The sequence below is a fragment of the Erithacus rubecula genome, assembly GCF_903797595.1.
Source record: "Erithacus rubecula genome assembly, chromosome: 8".
NCBI lineage: Eukaryota > Metazoa > Chordata > Aves > Passeriformes > Muscicapidae > Erithacus > Erithacus rubecula.
In genome coordinates this window covers 19,687,612-19,710,772 of record NC_136659.1, presented here as the reverse complement: position 1 = coordinate 19,710,772, position 23,161 = coordinate 19,687,612, and the positions used below count along the sequence as shown (strand labels likewise).

Below are 23,161 nucleotides of genomic sequence, written 5' to 3'. Positions count from 1 at the left end.
TTCAAATATTATTACATTTATGCTTAAACCTACAAGACAAAGCATCTCAGTCTGATTATGAGAAAAGCCAGAGTTCAAAGATAAAGCTGTTAGCATTTGAACTGAAATTAAGTAATAGAATAAGGTAAAAATTAAACCCAAAAGTTTTTGCTAGGAAAAAAAAAACCCAGTAAGGATTCAGAGACAGAATTCTACAAGTTGTTGGATGTTCTGTTCTTCCATCCTTATTCATAGTTTCATTTAATGAAGAAATGTGTGTAATTGCCATTCTTTGAACAACAAAAACAAATCCAAACAAATAAACAAACAAAAATTAACTGAAAATGCACCACTCAGTTCTGATGCAGCTAATTTTGGAGCACCATCTGCTGGTCTATTTCTAAAACAACAACCAAATTTCCCAGTCGCTGGTAACACCTGGATAAACATCGGGTCTGTAATGAATTACCTGTTACACATTTAGTAAAAGCTCCCACGAGTCATGCATTAGCATCACACTAGAGGAAACAGCAGAATTCATGTAATAATGTATGGATATAGAGGGAATGTGTTGGAAAGTTTAAAATGTCTGAAGTTACAAACACATTCTCAGTTCCCAGTTTACATCTAACTGAAGAATAAGAAGAACAATGTTGGGAATATTTTTTTTTGCTCTAGTTTTGAAAGTCTTAACCATCAGTTGAGAGTACTTGCAAGTTTTGAATTAAGTTCCTTACTCAGTTCCAGGAGTCTCCTCTTTTGATGTCCTACTAAAATTTCAGGATGTTTTTCTTGCTGCATCCTGCTTTATTTCCAAGATATAAGCCCTTTTAGAAGCACCCTACAAGTTTCACAAGAGAAAAAAAAGGGAAAAAAATTACAATGGGATATCCATCTAAGGAAGAAATGCAGTCTAATAAAAGAGGGTGGAAACAGACTACCAGTAATGAGTAACATAAAGTAGCAAACAACAGAACCCAGAAAATCTTTTAGAATAAATTCTGCTCCAAGAAGTCTAGAACTTTTTACTTTTATGGATTGGATTATGTGTGTATTCGAGGAACAGTATTCCTACTTACTATTCCTATTTTCTATTGCATTTTGAATGCTTATGTTGATATCTTGGTTCAGCTGATGTTTAATAGCAGCAGAAGCTGCCAAAGTGAAAGATTTCTTTCAAGTTTCCTTGCATCTTTCTGCATTTCCCTTGCTGTTTTAGGAAATGGTTTCAGTGGACTTCAGAGTAGGCAGAGGTGACTAAATCAATCCCAGATGCTTGCAATTGTTTACAGCAAGCAGAATTATTACTATTTGCCGTGTTATCTGTTCTTTTCATGTGCATGAAATTAAATGCATTCCTTAGTCCAGTTTCACAGTGAGTAACTTCTCCCTAAGTACAATGGCATGGGCCTTCAGAGCACCTGCAGATCCACAGGATCCACAGCTACACCATTCCCTCTGTTCAAGCTTCTCACACTCTCTTCTCTACCTACAAAGTCACAATACTGATCCAGCTCATGGTCTTCCTATTGCACTGCCCTGTAAATCACTTAATGCAATAGACTAGAAATACAGGGCTGAAGGGAGAGACTGTGAGGAAGGAATGTACATCTTGTCAGGGACTTACACTGCTTTTGTAGCTGAACCCAAGAAAATTGACAGTGCTACATACCTCTATGGTCTAGATCCCCTTCCTTTCTCCCCATCAGCTGGTTTAAGATGGCTGCATCCAAATGGTTTTCCCACAGCTGGGACAAGTACCACAGAACCCACCAGCACAATTCAATATGCCATCAATTCTGTATTGGCATTTCAACATCAAGGCCTACTCTTCTTCTATAAAATCTGGATTAAATTACATTTGATTTCTGGAAGACTGAAAATGTCAATTATCCTGTGATAACAAGGTAACTGTACACTTGTCCCACCTTTCCAGGAAGGCTTCATGGTGGTTATGAAGTCCCTGGAAGGACCAGCACACTACAGGTTGTTCTTGGATAATATGATTTTGGCATAAAATGAGCTATATAATAATCTTTTTGCACAGTTTAAGAATTACTGTCCTATTAGACAAGGTAATATTCCATCCCACTGCCCAGTCATTAAATGGGAACAGATTTAATATACACTGTTAAATAAATGAATAGGAGTATGAGAACACCATTTATCTCACACTGAAAGTTGACTAGCACTGTTACAAAAGTTTGGTGCCAGCATACAGCATGCCACTAATTTAAAATGCTGGAAAACACTGTGTTATGGTACTGTCTTATATGTTACCTCCTTCAGAATTTAATTTTAGGGATCTATCTTGTTAGGGCTGACCCTCTTCTCTGGAGGACAGCTAACTACATAATTCAGGAAAGATGATAATCCTTTTATGAAAAATCCTGTTATTTTAAGATGTCTATTGTTCTATAGTAGGCTGATGATAAGAATATTCATATAAAAAAATTAGAAAATACTCTGCACTTCCCACATCAGAAAGTCATACATAAACTGTCTGCTTAGCTCCTGTGAGAATGGTAATTGTACATCTGGTGTCCTGAAATGCCTTCTCAGCTGGAGAGAGGAACATGGGGAAATAGTGAGTCACACTACCAGTTCTTGATCTGAAGCTTTAAATGCTGGCATCCGTAGCAGCCAGCTTCTCATCTCTAAGATACTTATGGCTGGGAGAGCCCCATCATCACCTGGGAAATTCATGAATGAAAACAAATTAATGAATGATTTTATGATTACATGAATTCCATTAGTTTTGGCAAAAGAAACTTCTAAGAGCAACAGAAGCTTTAGCAGTAATGAAAACATTTAATTGACCACTACTACTTCAGAACTTAACGCTTCAAAAATTTAAAAAAACAGTGAAAGAAATTCTTTATGTTGTCATTTACAAAGTAGAAAAGCTTAGAAAGACTCATCCTTCATAAAGGACAGGCAAACATGATTAAATAACAACATAGCCTCAGTACAATGAGATAGAAATTATTCCATTGACACTTTATAGCAAAGATAGTTTATAATTAATACCTGAAACAAGGTAACCTGCTTTAAAAGAAAACAAACAAAAAAAAAATCAGAAAAAAAAGAAGAACAAAGCTCATGAAGGAATTATGATTGATCAGAAGGATCTCATTAGCTGTCACAAGGAAATATTACTTGGGTTTAACTCCATTCGGTATAGAAGAAAGTAAATCTATTCAGTAACAATTCACCCACCACTAAGAAAAAAAATCACCTATTACTAAGTCTACACTGGTGAGAAATATTCTTTGTGAACAGTATCAGGTACCTGGAGAACAAATAAATTATCACCCTCAAAGTTGACACTGTGTAGAGAAATGAAAGCAGAGTAATATTCACGCTTCTCTCAAATTGCTTTACAACTTAAAAAAAAACCCAGAACAACAAACCAAAGAAACAACAAAAAACCCAGTAATATTTAAAGCATTTATTTGGAAGCATTGCTTTTAAAAAGTGTGTTATTCTTACAAGTATTATCACCATCTAGTGACGTGCTTACAGATCTGTTAAACTGGAAGTCTTGAATGGCATAGCTTTGTCACGCAAGAAGACAAAATCCGTTCCCATTAAGCAGCATAAAAATGAATTAGCATTATGCATCTAGTTGGAATGAGGAACCACAAGGATCACAATAATGCAAAAATTAACTAAGTACACATTTTGATTTGGTTACAAAACATTTTCAAAATGACAGTATTGATATGACTGAGGATGCTCATTACTCAACTTCAAATTAGTCCCATTCTATAGGCACATGAATCTATTTCTATATATACTTACGTGTGTATGCGTATTTATATACATATATATGAATCCTTGATGTTAAATGCATTTTGGAAAACATAACAAATCAAAATTTGACAAACCATGAGAAAATCATTTGTCATATACTGAAAAGAAACATAGGACTAGAATGGTAATCAGGTTTAGAATGCTGGTTTCAATTCAGTTTCAGAAATAATGAATAATATTACAAATGTAAGAATTGAGCTGCAATGTAATTTCCTTCTTTGTCAATCTTGAAATTTTTTTAAGAATGCCTAGTTGAATCTTTTTAAATGCACTCTGGTGGATTTATTTGTGCAATATCTTTCAATTACAAGACCACATATTGTAACAGTTACAATTAAATTGTATCAGTTACAGTTCAGTCAGAATACAAAATTTCTTTTGACTCAAGATCCAGTAAAGGGAAGCTTTCAGCTCTAAAGGACAGTTACTGCAAATTCAAAGACAGAATTAATAAGGCTCTTTAGATTTAATAGAATACACGGAGATCCAGACATACTTTTTCTCAAGACTTCAATAAACCCCCATACTATTGTGTGCTAATAAATATACATGAAAGGTTATAAAATTAATAAAAACTAAGTTAAATCAATGAAACATGGGAGAGGTTTATATTCCAAAACATTTAATTTACAGCTTTTAAACAGTACTGCAGATCAAGTTAAGAACTGCAACCTTTTTGGGAGGCTTGCAAGTTATTCAAGTAATGTCTACTGAAAGGCACCTCTGAGATTTTGTGTTTCAATAGTTAAAACTGAAATCTTACCTGAAAAAGGATGGCAGCATAAAATCAAGTATGTAAATACAGTTTAAAATCCTTAGTGCATCTCAAAACAAGGAAAATCTTTGTTCTGCTCTCCTTTAAACTGCCACGTATGGCTCACTATGAGATGTGCCTGATCCAGCCTGGAGATCAGTATGCTACCTATGGTGGAAGTGTGCTGTTGTGCAAAGAAACATTGCTAGGAAAGCAGTAGAACATTTCTTTTCCATGGCTACATTCCTGGGGATGCAAGACAGTCATGACAAACCCAATTGCCATCACTAGCACACCACCAAAAAGAATCACGCAGGATATGAGATTATCTGAATGGTTCCACCGCTCCTTGGACAGCTTTAGATAACACGCAGACGGGATGACAAAAACAAGTGGGGTGGCACTCAGAACTCCCTGTGTATGGGAAAGAGCAATAGAAAAAAACTCATAAGCATGTTTATTTAGATGTGAACAACAGAAAGCTGAATTTTTAAACAGTTGTGATTAGACTGATGCAACAGTAAAAACAGAGGATAAAGGATTTTTCCTGTGTTGCTATATGGAAAACTTTTTCAAAGTCCCAAATAATATGCAAATATATCTGTTAAACTATTTCAAATAATTAAGATTTAAATAAATGCTTTTGCTTTGCTGATACAGAATAATACTTCAATATTGCAAGAAGCATTTAATCTTATTAATCAAAGTTTCTCAGCTTAAGAGATAGAGTAAAAGTCCAAACATAGTTCTTCAATACTTGAACTGATTTAAAATAGTTAAGATAATTCAACAGAGGTGTTTAGATATACCACTGCCTTTAAAAGAAATAAAATTTTTTGAAAAGCGGAAGCATCATATAGCAGTTCAACGAATTCTGATCAGTTTTGACATTTATAACCTGATTTAGGCTGACTTCCCTATGAAAGAAAGCTCCTTTTGACAGAGTAGAATCTTTCCTCTCACTAAGAATTTTTGAATGCTCTCTTAGAAAGGGACAAACAAAAAGCACTTTAAATAATTCTTTTCATAGTAAAGCCAACTGCAGATTAGCATACGAGTTACATGCCAAAATGGTGCAAATTTTATGTAGAAATTTTGAATGTTTATTACACTTATTTGTTACATGCTTAACAAATACTGTGTTTCAATTTAATTATGGTGAGATAGAAATCCAGCCTAAGTAATAACTTTACATCATCATTTGTATAAATGTTCCAATATTTGTATGGTAGAATCTCTTAACAGTGATCAGTATAGACATCAGAAGTAGGTACAACCACAAACTATCTCCTCCATGAAAATAAAGATTTAGGTTTGTGAAGTAACACAAATCAGCATCCCAGTAAAAGAATAACAAAGCAAACTCTGTGGCCCTTTGACTCCCATATGATCCAATAGTTTCCCTGGGGAATTATCCCCAGGCAATCACAATGGCTTGTGTTTTGTTCTAAAACCAGAAAGCAGGCAAGAGTAAGCAGGGTCAGAGAAATAGTATCAAATACCATCTGTGGTGAAGAGCCAAATGACAGCTCTTCTGCTGGACAGAAAGCCAGCTGAAAAGACAGATCACCTTTCTTTTACATGTAAACAACACTCTGTCTATTCATTTTTCCCTACTGTTGGATATCAAGACTGAATTATCTTCCTGAGAATAATTATAACATCCAATAAATACCTACAGCTGTATTTTCAAATTCTCTCTTAAAAAAGAAAAGAAAAAAAACCACACAAGATAGGAGCTACTCATGCAAATGTCGAGTTATCAACTTCTATTTGTAACTGAATAAAGCTATCAGCTTGACTACTGACTGATTACTTAGGGAAAAAAACACTGCATTGATGGAACACTTGCTTTGAGGAAATAGCATATTTCCAGTGACTATCTCTGTGGTCTAGCTACTACTGGCTCTTTCTTTCTACCTCCCTCTTTGGTTTTAGCCCCTTTGGCAGAAGGCAGTCACTAGAATCTGCCCCAGTGTTTAGTAATTTGCCAAGTTCATCAGAAGCAGGGACTAAAGAAAGAAATGCTAAGTTCACTAGCACTGTACAGTTTGGATGAGTATTTTAGTGATTTATGCTGCGACTCCAGCACATGCTGTAAGTCACAGCCAATTTCCTATCTACAAAACTTCTAAAACCCACCCCAACCACATGACTTTTACTTCCTGAACTTCCTTTCACCTTTAATTATCTGGTTTTGAAGCAGTAATTCCTTCTTGTATCCCTACTACTGACTATGTCAAATTACATGAGATTTTCAGTAGAGCTGTGGATTTTACAAAGTTTTGATTTATGAATAAAAGATTTATTAAATAAAAGAGTGCATAGGTTCACTTACATTGAGCTCTAAAACTATTCCAAGGCAATCATACATCAATGATACAGTAGTCGCCACAGCAACGATAACTACTGTCACAACAACATGGAAAACTGTTGAGAGGTTCCCATGGAAAAACACATTGGCAATCACCTGAAACAGAACCACAAATTTAACCTTGATTTTTCTCCTTATGTTATCAAACAGCTTACTTCAAACCTTCTAACCTTAGGAAACTAAAGGAATGGGTGAGAATATCCTGGCTGAATTTTGCTTACCTTGCTTTAAGAAAACATCTTCATCTGCTTCCAAAAATAACCCACAACAGTCATTGCTAAAATTGCAGAACACTTGCCAAATTGACTTAGTTATACCTGTAGGATTTTAGGATTTACTCTTTTTTCATTTTCCCACTACAGAATAAATCCACTTACAATTATTTATTGAATTGATGGATTTCCTAGATGGAGATACTTCTAAAAAACAAAACTATTAAGAATGAAAAGTACGTATTTTTAGCTATTCTCAACACAGTAACAACAGTGTCATTTATGCCAAACTTGGAATTTTAAGCACTCCTGATATTATTAAGTTACTATTAATATAATGTTGACTAATATTATAATAAATGTAAAGCAACCTTATATGCCAGTGTCTAAACAGTATAACTAGGCCCCCATACTCACTGCACATAGCAGGATAAAATATGCTACTATTTATCACATATTAACCATAGATTCACCTACAATATGTACTAATAATGTGGCAATATTACTAATATATAGCAACAATGTTAAAGGGAAAATGTAATAAATTCTTACCTCTCTGGTCACAAAACATTCAAGGGGGAAGGTCAGAATTACAGTAACTCCATAACAAAATCTTCCAAATGTAGCAAGGTTGTCATCTCTACAGTAGTTTTCAAATATATCTCCTGAGGTATAGCAAAACACCAATTAGCTTGAATTTCACATAATTTACCCATATTTGCAACTTGAAGTGCAGGTTACTGGAGTAACAGATTTTGTGATCCCCTCTTCTGACATGTAACTAAAAACTAGTTACAGTCACAAGTAACATCCAGGAGCAACTTTCAGCTTATCCTGCTGGTAGCAGTGTTTTTTACCTCAAACAGCATTTGTCTTCAAAAATATTTTTAAATGTACATATCAGAGTTTGTCATCTGTTAACTTCCCCATAACATAGATTTTTCATGAGATGCCAGTGTTTGATTAAATAAATATGTGACAGATTCAGAAAGAAAGCTTATGTGTAAAAGACAAATTTTCCTTAAAAACTTCTAGAACAATTACATAAAAAGGTGAGTTATCTGTGGGGAACTGCATTTCCCTGATATCTAATCACAGCTAATAAGCTGTAGAGAAGAATTTCAAATATTCTGACCCCAAAATCCCATTACAAACATATGGATTATTACCTAGCAAATCATTTTATATGTAAAAACAAAAGTATCACTATAGAATTCAAACTATCTTGCTTAGTGTTTACCACAAAGTATCTGTAATAATGATGTGTGAAGCACAAGAGACAGTGCAAGACAGTGACCAGATGATCTATCAGTTCTCTTATATGCAACTACAATACTGTCTCACAATTTACTACTTTAGGGATCACAATGGCACTGAAGAAGCAATAAAGTGTACTTTAAAAAGCCAAAAGATTTTGACAGGGGAGATAGAAGGTGAGATGGAACCTTCTAATACAAGAATCATAAACTGAGGAGGAGATGCAGGCAAATCTTCCTGTACCTGAAAGCTCTCATCCAGCCAGCAATTGGTCTACCTACAGTACATCTAGGACAGTAACTTACTCTGAAGAACAGATAAACCAGGAATCCCCATCTTACAATTTCTCTGTTCTCAACTAAATGCTCCTGCTATCAGAAAAAGCTTGGAAGCCTCCTCCTACAATCCAGAATGTTACTATTAAGTAACAGAAAATATGCTTGCGTATGAAATGTGTATTCTCCTTGAAGCAAGTAATGCCCTGAAACCAATTTATACCATGCTCTTATGAACATACCTTTTTCACTTCAACAAAATGATGTTAAACAGCATGATGTAACATTGATTATATATATTTATGTGTATTCACATACCATAGAGGGGTCAGTAGAATTATTAACACCAGAACAGCTGTTGCAAAGATAGCAAATACTCTAACTCTAGGATGCTGTATTAGTACAAAGGAAAAAAATATAAGAAAATATACACAGATATATATCAGATAGCCTGTAGGAAATTTTTGTTCTTATTGCATTCTGCTGCTGGACCATGCAAATAAATCATAGCTGTGTAGTCCTCAGAGTATCAATGATGGAAGTATTCAAAGGGGACTTCCACTGGTGAGTCTTATGCTTAAGAATCTGACAGCTACTAGCATGAAGCTGACATTTTTGGACCCTGTTTTGAGTGTTTAGTAACTGTGAGGAATGTCCCATTTCTGCCCAAATATACTCTAATTTTTGCCTTTTTACAGTCACCAGTTTGCAGAAAAAAATCAGGCAGAAAGGCAGAAATGTAAGGATTATAGCAAACACCAAAATGGAGGGATCAAGCAGTTTACCTTCTGTGTATCCTGTAAAAGTCATATATCCACAGGCAGCAAACACTACACTGATGACAAGAGCAAGTGCCACAGACATATGTGTGACTTGAGACCAGTTCTTTAGTGTGGGTTCTTCCAGAGACCCATATATTAGAAAGCTGTTATGATGGCAGATGAATGCTGAAACACATGACAGTTAAAGCAAATATATAAATTCATGCATAAATGCACAGAGACACAGCACAGTTTGAATTCACTCATTATTAAATACAAACATTAATCTTGCAAGGAGTGGAAAAGATAAATAGCTTGAACCTTTGTTTGCTTAGTTGATTTGATGAAGGTTTATATTCATCCTGAGATGATTCTGATTACATTATCCTTAAATGTTTTGCCATTTCCCACCCTGCACATCTCCAGTCCATATCTATTTCCTCTTCCTGCTCTTCTTTTACTTAAGAACCCAGAAGCAGATCTGAGAAGTAGGGTTTTTTTTGTTTTTTCTAAATTTACAGAGCCATTTGCTACTTTCAGACTTCATATGGCATCCATTTCAGGCAGCAGCAATCAGGCAGCAGCAGGCTTCAGATTATCACTAAATTAACGAGAAATAATATGCCAGATCCTGCAGGTAGGAACAGATTTCAGAATGAGGATTTTTCTGTTAGAGGTTACCTAAGGGAATGCAGAATGATCCCAGCCCCCTCAGTTTATCAGTCAGACAAACCCACTGATGCAGGGGCTTTAAGATGACCTGCACAGGTGATCTGGACTCATGTGCACTAAGGGGGAAGCCTCTAGGGCCAAATGAACAATGGATGAGATTAATGTCTTACAATAACAATGACATTCATACAGATTATTAAGTCAATTTCTTTTTTTTTTTTTTCCTACACCAGTTTAACAGGAATATATTAAAAAAAATCTTGATTCAAAATATTAAATAATTTCTTACAAAAATTAAATAATTTTTTACAATTTATCTTGATATTGGGGAAAAAAACAACAAACCCCAGCAAATACAGCAAAAAATACTTACCAAATGACATCACTCCGATGGCTTGTACAGCATTTGATTTTGCAAATACCCATGCATTTTCTGATTTGGGTCTAAAACAGACATTTAAATAATTACCCTCTTTTCAATTATCAGTTATTAAAAATTACTCAAGCAACAAGCTGTAATACAGAATTGCTGCTAGACAAATCTCCAGAAGTCTCTGAAATAGCCCCAGTGTTTATCAACAAGCTGAAATCAGGGAGATACCTTTCTCATCTCTCTTGTTTTGATTCAAGTATTTCTGTAACCAGTGTTTACAGTCAAAAATATCAGTTTTGTAAATATACTCTTCAAGTCAGCATATACCAAGAAATAGCAACATGGAAGGTAAAAAGCTGTTACTGATTCTGACTAAGGTTGTCTCAACTGAAAATGTCCTCTGACTATTTAAAGGCAATTTCTACCTTTGAATTTAAACATATAATCCATGCAGTCTAGAAATAGTATTTTTCTAGGCTACAAACCAAGTGAGGGACTTTGCCTTTCTTTACACCTCTTCCAACTGTTCCTCATAGTAAAGAATTCTGCTGTTTCCCAAAACATATAAGAAATTGTAAGAGAGTACATGGAGACTGTTACAGTCAAGCATGAATGTAATATTCTCCACACATCCTCCTCTAAGATATGCTCACAGATTTGGATCTGTAGCAATTGCAATGCTTAGAAAGGACCATCAGCAAACTTTGTTAAAAACCATTTACTGCATGAACTTCATCTTGGAATAAAGAGCCAAAATGAAAAAATAAGGAAGGACACAAAACATCCTTTTCCAGAAATACAATTTGCTAAACACATCAAATGAAATTCACAAGCTAGTTAAATATTGAATTTGTAATATTAAAGCACAGACAATAAAAAACAATCCAGAGAAGCTTGTCCTTAAAAAGGTGGCTACTGCTAACCTTGATTTCTCTGTTTTTCTTTAGAGGGAAAGCTGCTGCTACCTGAGGCCTTAAGATGCTCTTTTCCTACTGCCCTAGGAAGCAGTGTGGCACTCAGGCCAGTTCTGTGAAGGTAACAATGGCAGCTTTATCTCTCCCTCTCACTGGTTTTGACAGCTGCAGTGGCATATACTATGCCAGGTTTCATTGTTTTCAAATGTTTTAATTACACTTCCAGCCCCTAAAAATAAACAGATCAAAATAAAAGTAATAATAATTTTTAGAAGTACAAAAAAAAAAAAACCCAAAAATAAAAAAAACAAGAGTTGCATTTTCCTCTTTCCAAACACATATCTTACTATTTCTTGAGTTCATACAGTCAATCCTTCTTTTTCATATTAAGAAAACACAGATTTTAAGTACCTAATGCACATTCAGTTCAGACCTAAAGCAGCTTCTCAGCTCTTAAACTGTGGTTGTGAATCTTAACTTTGAAGTTAACAGAACCTGAACATAAAATCAAGTTCCCCTTTTTTGTCCTCAAGTGTAGTATATTGTCTTGAACTGCTGTAACATACTGCTTGGAGCCTTAAGACAAATATAGCTCCCCTAAAATATCCTCAGACTCAGCAAGTAGATGTAAAGTACTGTGGATGAAACAGCTATCTGGTATTTGTCTTAAGAAATAAGTGTTCTGACCCTCTGTAGATGCTGTTGCTCCATATATAAGCTCCCTTAATATTCTAGTGCCACTGATTTCAAATCACTGCATCTATCAATTTGTCTGGAAAATTAATATTAATTATTTTGAATGTAATAGTTTTGGGAAAACATTCATATCTGATTGGAAAATATTGCAATAATATTTCAAAATATAAATAAAAAGAGTATAAAGGAAGCTAACACTATATTTGTTCCATTCTGTAACCACTAGAGGTCAGCTTTGATAATAAACATACAAAATGAAAATTTATTTTATGCTTTCCTTAGACTCCTTCCTAGTAATAATTAAGTTAGATTATCGAACACCTTATAAACAACAGTATTTTAAATGCACAGAAATAAAGAATGCTTTTTCCTTAAACACATAAAATTTCTGTGAAAACAGTATATTCTGTGCAATGTTATAGCTATATTATGAGCTCCTACAAACACAGGTTTAAAAAGGGAATTCAGAAAGCACGTGAATTTCACTTGAAACATTTTAATAAAGTGGCCAGTTAATTAAAAAATAAAAACAAATCACAGGAGCTGGTTTTCCCCTTGCACAGCATTAGCCTATGCACTAGCAATACGCAAAAGACCAAGATACTGCTTTCCTTTACCAACAAATGACAAATCAGATTAGGAGTATTATTTGGGGGGAAAAATCCAAAAGAACAAAATCCTGCTTATTTAGCAGTCTAAGAAGGTAAATTCCTTTCACTCTAGTTGCAGAATAGAAGAATTTCAGATCCCTGATTTGAATACTACCAGCAGCTTGTAATGTCTTACAATGTATGCTGGTACAGATGTGCTATTTTCTTCTGTAACTCATATACTGCTGCATGTGCATTGAAAAACATTTTCATATCATGGGAATAAAGGGATCTCATGTAGTGAAAGCACACAGCCAGAAATTTCATTTCTGAGTGTTTGGAACTGAGAGCCAACAATTCTAGAGCTGTGATCATATCAATAAGAAATTACTCCCAAGTTCAGTCTGAAGAACCAAAGACACATGAAAAGCTCCTGGGAAAGGGTGCAGGTAACATGAAAGTGTCTCTATGAAATAAGACTTCATAGAAAGACTTCTCAGAAAGAGAAAACTGTGTCAGAAAACAGTAGGTGTTAGTTATGGAAGAGCCATAGAGTGAACAATCACATAAAATCACTCAACAAGTCAAAGGGCAGCTAATGGAAACATCATCTTCAAAGTAAATATACACACACTGATATAAACATATGCATCTCTGTAGGCAGACACATACACACACTGAAAGAGTATCACAAGAATACATTATAACTTGTTTTTCAATCCTGTTGCACTGGTCAAGATTTATTTTTTTTGAGGGGATCTTTGTTCTGACCTACATTCTTCTTAGGAATTATTAGGGGAAGATTTTAACTGCTGCTTATACAAGAACAGCATTAGCTGTGAAAATCCATGAAAGACAAAACCAGCTAGCTCTCTGCTTCTTACTCAGTGTATAAAAGCACAGGCTATGCCTGCATGAACAGGAAGTTTTTTTCATTCTGATGAACTATTAGAAGGGGGAAAAATAAGAGCTTTCTAACATGTGTTTTTCAAGCACTTGAAAACACATAAGAGCTTGCTGTCTGTATCCACTGTGGTTAGGCCAAGAAACAACTAGTATGAAATGGATTCCTACAGAGTCAGAATGAATTCATAAGAAAAGACTAGTTAAGGATTGGAATAGGAAACAATGGAATTGTCTAGCTTGTTCTTGGCAATCACCTGTCATCAGTGGTAGATACATAATCAGTTCTGCTATATATCAATTGTAAGGATTAAATATTCTTGTCCCCACCAAGCCCTTATCCAGGACTGTACAAATTCATTTCCTATATGACAGATGCTTTCATAATAATGCTTTTTAAAAGCCTCTAGCCTCTTCAGGAACTCTGACTTCTATTGCATTTTATTTTAATAGGGATTCATGGTAAATGAGTTAATTCATTTGTTTCACTTGTAATATGATGAGACCCATATTAAATATAACAGTATTCTTTATTTTCATTGCAAAAAAAAAAAAAAGTCATACCATTATACAACAAAAGAGAATTTTAAAAATTAAAGCATATGTCTAACTGTAAAAGAAAAATAGCAAAGGTAATATAAATAGACATTAACAGAATAGTGAGGAAAACAATTACCAACTGTTTATCAACCAACTTGCTAGATGCATTTCTGAAAACAAGAAGTATAAAGGCAGAAATGGAAGTCGCTAAAGAATTAAGAAGTAAAATTCCAAGACTCATTCAAAACCAAGCAGCATATACTGTAAGAAAAACTAAAACCATGCATTCCATATTTTTCAGTGCATGACAACTGTGGAGAAGAAATGTTACCATAGTAACAAAGTTTTCAGTAACTATTATATATAGCTTCTTCCTTTTTTAACAGGGAATTTTGAGATTAACCTTTTAAATACCCCTTTGACACACTGTGAAAAACATGCTGCTCCAGAAATATGGTGGGGAGGGAAGTTCCACACTGTTCTGAGAGACAGATTTTGTGGATGACAGACAACATCATCTGGTACAACTTAAGAAACTGCTATTCTAAGCATCTTCTTACCATTAAACCTGAATACCCTGCAATTAACCCATGTATCACAACAGTAATACAAATGAACAATTCTGCCTAGCACTGATGAAACAATCCTGATGGAAGAATCTACTTAGGGAATAAGGGCACAAGAAGTACCATATAAACCTGTTCCTATAAATAAAAAAGCACATTCAGAAATAGAATTTGTCCTCTTTATTAATGTATCTATACATTTAAAGGATGAGAAAAAAGACAGCCCTTCTAAGCCATTAAGGAAAAATAATAGATTCAGAACACTTGCAATATAATCATAAAAATATTGTCACAACACATGTGTACTAAATTGTCTAGAACACTCCAATACCCAATGTTAAATACTACTTTCAGAGTATGAGTGCTGTAAGAGTTTTTCATATTATATAGTTGTTTTCTCAAATTACAAAATGATTTTATTATTGTGTTGTTTTTAAAAATTCTCAGTGTTTGTATTTGATTTTTATTATAAATTTGTTATGTTTACCAGAAAAAGAAATATTCCTAAGATAGTATCTATTTTAATGTTTGTAAATATAGGTAGTCTGACAATCATGGAAAAAAAATTTAAAAATATCAAATGACAGTCTCACATGCTGTTTCAGGACCCTACTGCTATTAGTCATTCATAATTTCTCATTTATCTCTAGGGGTTTTGAGACTTTCTCTAAATTTACTTATACCCAATAGAAAAAAAAATTTAAAAGGATGAAGTATATTTAGCTGTTCATTTTGTATTACTGTTGATAGAGATTTTTCATCTATCTGTCTGTTCCAAAGCAAGCATGTTCCACATCTATGCAGGTAAATGCAATAGTGAAGTAACAGATTATATATGAACAGAAGTTCACTTTGTGGCAAGTGTAAGAATACTCACACTTGTGGACTGAAGGTTACTGTTCTCACCATCACAATAATCAAGATGACAATGGTTAGAATCAGAGAAAGAAGAGATACCTGTAAAGGTAAAAGCATGACTTCAGTCAATAAGCTGTTGAAAGGTTGTCCTTTGAGCAGCATAATGCGTTTGTTAATTATTTATACAAAGTTATGACTGGCACTTATTTTCAATGGCATACATAACAATAAACCAAAAATCAACTGCTGTTATGATTTACCTTTCCCAATTTTGCTATGTCTCGATATAAAGATATAGGTAAGGTAAAGATGATGGTGGTAACAAGAATTATGACGTGGCGGTCGGTAAGCACGTTATCCAGCCCAACTAAAGCAAAAAAGAAAATAATTTATTTCTTTAAGAGACTAACTTGAGGAAAAGATTAGCTACATTTGAAAGGTCAGAAGTAACAAACTGTTGGAGATCAAGCTTTTATTCCCTTTACTCAGCCTAAGTAACACTGAAAACTAGGCATTAACTGCACCAAGAAAGCCATGCACAGCATGGGCATAAACACAAGAATTCTGAAAATTCAAACCAAATGCATAACATATGGGATATATTAAATCAAAATTGCAAAGTCTGGATTCCTACATAAAGATTTGTATTAAGCTCTTTCATCATGTCTGGGTCAATGCTGGGAGACTGCAAGTAAAAAAATTTACTACTTCTTTCTGCCATTTAGTCTTGAGAACTTTTTCATACTCTGAGTTGACATCAATTACTGTGCTGTTTAGGATAGCACTGTTCAGTAAGAAATGGCCTAAAAGAAGTTAATTTTGAGGTTTCTTTTGAGCACTTCTTTTCTTGCCATCAGCTGGCTTCCACTTGCAAAGCAGATTACCATGTGAAGGTAACAACGCAGTTATAATATTCAATGGGATTTGTTTGCATAACTGGAGGGTTTTTTCAGGCCAATGACAAAGTACCTCCAAGTTCCAGTGAGGCCATCATAAATCACTGGCCTGAATGAATACTTGATGAATAATTATGGTTGGAAAGTGACTGGCAATTGATATGGAAAACTCAGTGTTCTGTTCCCTCTTTTCTTCAGGAGATTATAATGCTTTCCCACCTCTTTCCAGGCAGGTATTCTACCAGACAGGTAATAAGATTTGCCATGCCCCTATTACAGAAGTAATATTATATATAAATTATTAGATATTCACTGTCACTATCAATTTGATCAGATCTTCAAAGAACAACAGTGTGACAATTAAAACTATATCCACTCCTTTCAGGTTTCACATGGTGAAAATTACAGTTCTCCTGTGGAAATGAAACAGCTCATACAAATACACATTTCCACTTCGTTACAGACATGTTTTCTCTCAGTTTAATTTCCCAGTAAAGAATATTATGTAAAAAACAAAGACTGTTTTGCACTAAAGTAGATATCAAACACATATACAAATTACCCTACTGATGCTGCTTTGAAAACTTAGAGCACAGGAAGGGAAATAAGGGGGCATGAGTCAAGAAGCATTAAATTTGTTATATCATAATTGTTCACTAGATTAAGTACAGTTCCACTATTTAAATTATTATTATAGGAAATATATTTTTTAAAAATTACAAAACCCAAGAATCTTGGAAATACACAACTGTGGAAGACTCATTTCTACCTGCTTAGTATTTCACTGACGCATCTGGTCTCTTCACTGACATTGAGTCCACTGATAGCCAAGGACTAGGATTCATAGTTTTTATTTGGGAAAGGCTTATTAAAGAGAAAAAAACAAACTCAAAAAACCCCACTCATAAACATATGCTTCAAGTTCTTAATTTGAACTAAACTTAAGAGCAATTTAGAAGCTAAATTAGGGGTAATTCCAAAATACTTATGCTATGCTTCTATACAATACATAATCCCCCATTCTTAAAATTTTTAAATGCATCTTACCTCCAGGAATTCTCTGAAAAACTTTAGTTATAGTGTCTCCTGTTATTATATTGTAACTGATCATAGCTTAAAGAAAATAAATCTTTCGTTAGTAGAAGTTATATCCAAAATATTTGATTAACAATGAATTCACACATTTTGTAGATTTCAGGATTATATGCCATTAACCCTTTAATATGAATTCTGGCTAGCAGCAACCACTTGTAAGTTTCAGGTTTAAAAAAATAATTATTTAATGCATTTTTTTTTAACAGGCACAACCTAAGCAATAATGCAGCCTTATATGCAAAGCTATTGTGCTGAGTGCCCATATAAGCTTACTTCAGAAGAGGATAAAAAAGGCTTACTAAAACTGTTTGTTTCAAATAGCAATTCTTTGTCAGTTTATTTTCAAATGCTTGCTTCTAGTTAGTAAATTTCCTGTGCTCATCTAATAATCAGTTCTGCAACAAAATGCAAAGGACTTTAACTCTTTAAACCAGAAAAAAGAAGGAAAAAAATAGACTATGTTATTAGATATGGGCTTCAATTCCTCCCTCTCACTAATAAGTGCTGTGGCCTTGGCACTCATATTTCATTCTTATCTAATGCTACCCTAAAAATGAGTACATTTGTGCACACTAAATGTAAATGTCTGCATGTTAGTGTATAGTTATATGTTAATGTATATGAACACACAAAATATATTTACACACTCTTGTGGTCTTCAGCATTTAGCATATAATTAGGTACTGACCTTAACTATACATAAACATTCAGTATTGTGAAATTTGAAGTCGTTAACACTACTTATATAAATTTATTCAAACACTTAAAAGATCATAGCCATAGGTCTATGGTAAGGACTGAGACGTTTGCAATTCTTTTTTTGTATTATCGATGGAGTAGTTGATTTACAAAGGAGTATAATAAAAAGGGTAACACTGCTGCCTGCAGTAACAGTAACCTGACACCCTCAAAAATCTCAGATACCTGCAGCCAGACCCAAAACAGGAATTTTGATCTGTGACTCTGTGATCACTGAGTCCAGATTCTTGATATCTCAATCATGACATCTTGCAGCCCCATATGTGAAAACTGATTTAAGTATGTTGCAAGTGCAGGGGACAGATTCAGATTATAACTTCATTTCAAACTTCTGGTCTAAAAGATTCCTGCCCAAATTATACCTGTTTGTTCATTTACTATTTCTCCTTTGAAGGGGTCTTGACTGCCCAATTTCCTAGTACCCAGTTGCATATGAGGCTGAACTAATGGTTTTGAAGAGCAATGACAGCACATAATATTCTAGCAAGACCCAAACAGTGGCTTCCCCAATTACAGTACATTGCACCTCTGAAAAAATACTAATTCAGTACACTCCTAAATTTGTATTTTCCTTTTGTATCAACACATCAACTTTGTGCTCTACTACTCAACCTAGAACAGAATCTCCTTTGCTATTTTTCTAGCTACTTTTGTCATTAATTTCCATCTTTGTGATCATGAATTTCTCTGCTATTACATTTCTGTTCATTTCTATTATTCTGATCCTTTAATTCATTTAATTACTCCTCAGTAATTTTTCAGAACCCACAACATAAATTTATTTTTTTAATAGCAAAGAAGCATATATAGTACATTCTTTATATAGTTCTTAATATTTAATCAGCAAAACAATGAAGTAATGTGGAAAAGCTTGTTACTTATAAAAGTTAAACATTTCTATTTTATGTGATCTTACCAACAAATGGATATAAAAACTGGAGAGTTGAAAGGATTAGATAACCTACAAGACCATATGTTTTTTTGACCAGCTCTTGATAGGTTTTTGTACTGGACAGATTTCCTCCTTTGATCAGTAATATAATGGAATAATCTGTATATAAAAAAATATAAAATTACTGTTAAAGACAATATAAGCCAACTTGTGGTTGATTACTTTTCACCTTCTTTCACTCCTAAAAAAAAAAAAAAGAAAAAAAAAAAGTCTGTAAGTAGAAAAGCAGTGGCACTAGGAAAAGCAGGGAGGAGAAACCTCACAAAATCTTTCAACCCAGGAGCTATAGGCTCACATTGGAAGAAAAACACTTAAAATCACAGTATAATCAAAGGATTTCATTCTGTGGTTTTTTAAAAAGTCACATACAACCCACTCAAGATTCAGTCTCTTAATTATGATAAAAACATGGACTCAAACAGGTGATTACGGGGGTACAAATAAGAACATTCTTTCAAATGCTACCTCGACCAGGAAACCAAAGGTTTGCGAAAATAAATGCAGTCAAAAAGCAGCTTCATATGTTGTACAGTGTAATTCTCTACTTTTACTAATCTGCTCAAGGGATTAGTGAGGCAAGGAAAAAATTATTCTATTTTATTTTTATAGATATACTTGTTTAAGGTATAATTAAACTCAAGATCAGCTAAAATATTGCAGGAGTAATTTCATCTTTACAATAGAATCTGCCTTTAGAGTACCTGTGATACAGGCAACCACAAACAAAAGCAGTACTCCTACAGGAAAACCTGCTTCCTTCATCGAATACGGCAATCCTGCAAAGCAGAAAAGGAGAGATTCTAGAAGACTCTTTCCAAGTATTTATTTGTGAGAATTAAAATAAAGAAAAACTCAGATTTTGAAAAATGCTAGTAATCTCCCAAATTGGACCAGCATGCTTAAACTGCAAAAAGACAATTTTCAGTTGACAAAGTGTTGATTAAGTATGAAGTTAAGTCAGCACCTGCCCAACCTCCCTGATCATAAAGGCCAAGAGATTCTGAGGTATTTATCACTGAGGTGTGGCCTCAACTGACACCTCTGCATTTCTGCAAAGTAAGCAAACAAATACAATGAAAAATCTTTAAAAAACAGCAGCAGAAAGTAAGGAGTCAGTGTTATTCTCCAAGCTGGATAGTCATGCATGACTAAACAAGGCTGAATACAGGATAGTGAAGAAAAGTAGACTTACCTATAATGCCTGATCCTATGATTGAATTAATGATGTTAAAGCCAGCTGATGCAAGATCACTGTTTCCTCCTTTATTCCTGGGCTTACTAAGGAGGGCTATTTGGTCATCTGTTTCTACCTATTTCAGAAAGACAAGGGAAACACTATGCATGAGAAAAATAGGTGAGAACAAGGATTTAGCACAGTCTATTAAAGATTTTTTAAAATTGTCATAGACTCATATTTGTAGAAGTATTTTGATAAATAAATCCCCTTTTTTTCAGTGAGAGATCAAAGGAGTATTAAGCAGCTAATTCCTGTATAAGTCTGACCCATAATCTTCTGTAATTCTCTGAAAAATAATAAGTGGAAGGACAGAAATATATATAAACTCAGAGGTAGGCTTCTAAACAAAGGCATTCTTAGTCAAGTTTCAAAGGCAGAAATGTAATTCAAGTCTTTTTGAAAATATTTTGGCTAATACAATTGGTCAGTAAAAAAAGTTCCTGAATCAGGAAAATGAAATTAATTTCAAGACTTACTAGTAAAGTATGCCAGCATCTTAACACACTCTAATCCAAGGTTTTATCCAGTATTTAAAATATTTCTGTGCCATTTAATGGTTTAGTTAATTATGAATAGTTAATGACTATAAAACCAGCTAGTCCCAGAAAGTTTCTGTGGGCCAGAATTTTGGACTTCCCAAAGTGGTTGTGTTCTTGGTGCATCTCACTTCTTAATGGACTGCTGCTTAATATTTCCCTTCTTTGAAACTGTCTATAAGTTTTAGAGTCTACAATATCATGTATCAGTGAATGCCACGTTTTAAAATGCATCCTAGGAAGAGAAAGGTATTTTAATTTGTTCTGAACCTACCATTCAGTATTTTCACTTGATGTCTTCAAGCCTTTTGTGTTATCACAAACAAACTAACCACTATTTGCTATCTTCTTCATACCACATAGTTTCGTAAGTAACATTCTCCCACAGTTGTTTCTTATCTAGATTTGTGGTACATTTTTTTTATTTCACTACTGATTTCAGCAACAGAAGCATCACTGTCATTCTCTCTTGAAATTTTAATGCTCTCTGCTGACAGCACAATACAGGTGAAATTGCTCTGAATAGAACAGTCCGGTTCCCTCTCTTCAGTTATTACAAGAAATTGACACAATGTGCATTGCCAAGCCCTGGTCCCTTTCCCCGGCTGGAAGGGACATATTTAAATGGGCAAAAAGAAAGGGCAACAAAAAATTGTGGCACAGGTGAAACTGTGTGAAGAGCAGCGCTCCCGAGGGTGCCCCTGGCCCGCAGAAAGGGAGCCCGGCCAGAGCGCGGTACAAGGCGGGAGGCTGCGGGACGGGAACGGGAGGCGTCTGCCCGCCGCAGGGTCGGCTCCAGGTGCGAGCCACGGGCCAGCCAAGCCACCCTAAGGCAGCGACAGCAGCGGCACGGCCGGAGGAGACGGGACGGGGCACGGCCGGAGGAGACGGGACGGGGCACGGCCGGAGGAGACGGGCGCTCACGCTCTGGTCCTCACGCGACACCGAATTTCAGCGTGCGAGCAGCCGCCCTTCCTTCCCCTGTCTCACGAAGGTGAAGCCCCCGAGACCGCATTTCTCCCGCTGCGCGGTACCTATGACTCTTTCTTCCCCCTACGAATTCGGGGGCAACTGAACAGAGACGCAAAGGCCATCGCTGCCGCCCCGCGGAGTAGGGATGTTCCAGCGGCCAGCCGCCCCGAGCCGCCGCAACCGGCCGCCCCTCACGGCCATGCCCGCCCCCCCCCGGGCGGCGGAGCGCAGAGCCGAGCCCGGCGGGCTCGCTGCGCCGCGCAGTCCCACACCTCGCCTGCCCCCGGTGTCCGCCCGGTACCTGGCGAGCGGCGGCCGGCGGCGGCTCCATGGCCGGCGGGCCCGGGGCGGGGGCCCCGCGTCCCTCGCGGCGCTCGCGGCGCCGGCACGGGCTCCCCTCAGGCGGGCTCGGAGCGGTCCCGCGGCGCCTCCGCCGTGTGGGAAAGGCGGCCTGGGCCCGTCCGGCCCGACCCGCGGCTGCACGGACCTGTTGGACCGCGGGCAGGTGCGGGAGCAGCGCCCGGGGCTCGCACGGACGGGCGGGGGCTGCGAGGCGCGGCCCCTCCTCCGCGCCGCCCCTTCGCTGGAAACATATCACAAAGTAAGCGCTTCTCTGCCTCGGGTTTGTAAAACTTCGAGTTCACCCAATCCCTGTTTACCCCGAAGGCACCAGGAAAGCTTTCTCGGTGGGATGTGTAACAAAAAACAGGTCCAATGTCTTAGCTGCTAATTTGTGATTGCTTTTTAATATCGGTGTTGTTGGCAAGGCCTCTCTATTCACCTCAGGGAGGGTAATTGCTGTAGAGTGATCAATCCGATGAAGAACATACTGAGGTTCTAGTGAAAGTATGGGAAGAGACCAGGCTAATTAAAAGATTCAAAAAGACCGTGCTGAAAGTTTAATCGCTAGATATCTCAGCTAGTTGCTGAGACCAAGCAGCATCCAGCAGAAACATGCTTTGGAAATGTGGAACAAGCCACACAAGGAAACATACATCTTAAACCAAAACCCATAGGAAGTAGTAGGCATTGATAGAAAAGTGGAAGCAGTGATTAATTTCATGATGTATTGGTGGACAAAAAATGTAGGGCTTACAAGAGTAAAAAATTCCACCGAATTTTGGGAACTTACTCCAATTACTGGAGGGCATAATAAGAATGTGAACCCACAAAA

The 23,161-nt window shown here is 36.0% G+C and overlaps 1 protein-coding gene across 4 annotated transcripts; it reads right to left on the bottom strand.

The window, feature by feature from the left end:
* Positions 1-691: 691 nt before the first annotated feature.
* On the bottom strand, positions 692-22,549 carry SLC38A11 (solute carrier family 38 member 11). 4 transcript variants are annotated; one of them, XR_013774840.1, is made up of 13 exons: positions 22,289-22,549; positions 20,435-20,552; positions 19,944-20,018; positions 19,207-19,341; positions 17,484-17,549; positions 15,801-15,907; positions 15,560-15,639; positions 10,474-10,544; positions 9,453-9,614; positions 7,688-7,800; positions 6,888-7,019; positions 4,559-4,963; positions 692-820 (listed from the first exon to the last, which is right to left on the bottom strand). XR_013774840.1 is itself a non-coding variant. In XM_079310648.1 (12 exons), exons 1-12 carry the CDS (start codon positions 22,316-22,318, stop codon positions 4,718-4,720), a joined length of 1,335 nt encoding a protein of 444 aa, XP_079166774.1. In that variant the 5' UTR covers positions 22,319-22,549; the 3' UTR covers positions 3,416-4,717. The 4 variants fall into 4 exon arrangements, 3 of the variants coding, with proteins under 3 accessions (XP_079166774.1, XP_079166776.1, XP_079166775.1); XM_079310648.1 differs by lacking the exon at positions 692-820 and having other exon boundaries at positions 3,416-4,963; XM_079310650.1 differs by lacking the exons at positions 692-820; positions 22,289-22,549 and adding an exon at positions 22,050-22,165 and having other exon boundaries at positions 3,416-4,963.
* Between the last annotated feature and the right edge of the window lie 612 nt (positions 22,550-23,161).

Excerpts from the sequence above, each read along its gene's own strand:
- SLC38A11 (XM_079310648.1), bottom strand. The coding sequence starts at position 22,318 with ATGGAGCCGCCGCCGGCCGCCGCTCGCCAG. Across the intron at positions 19,342-19,943 it reads TGTGGTTGCCTGTATCACAG|ATTATTCCATTATATTACTG; the intron begins GTACTCTAAAGG and ends TTTTATATACAG. Across the intron at positions 7,020-7,687 it reads AATGTTTTGTGACCAGAGAG|GTGATTGCCAATGTGTTTTT; the intron begins GTAAGAATTTAT and ends GTTCTGTTTCAG.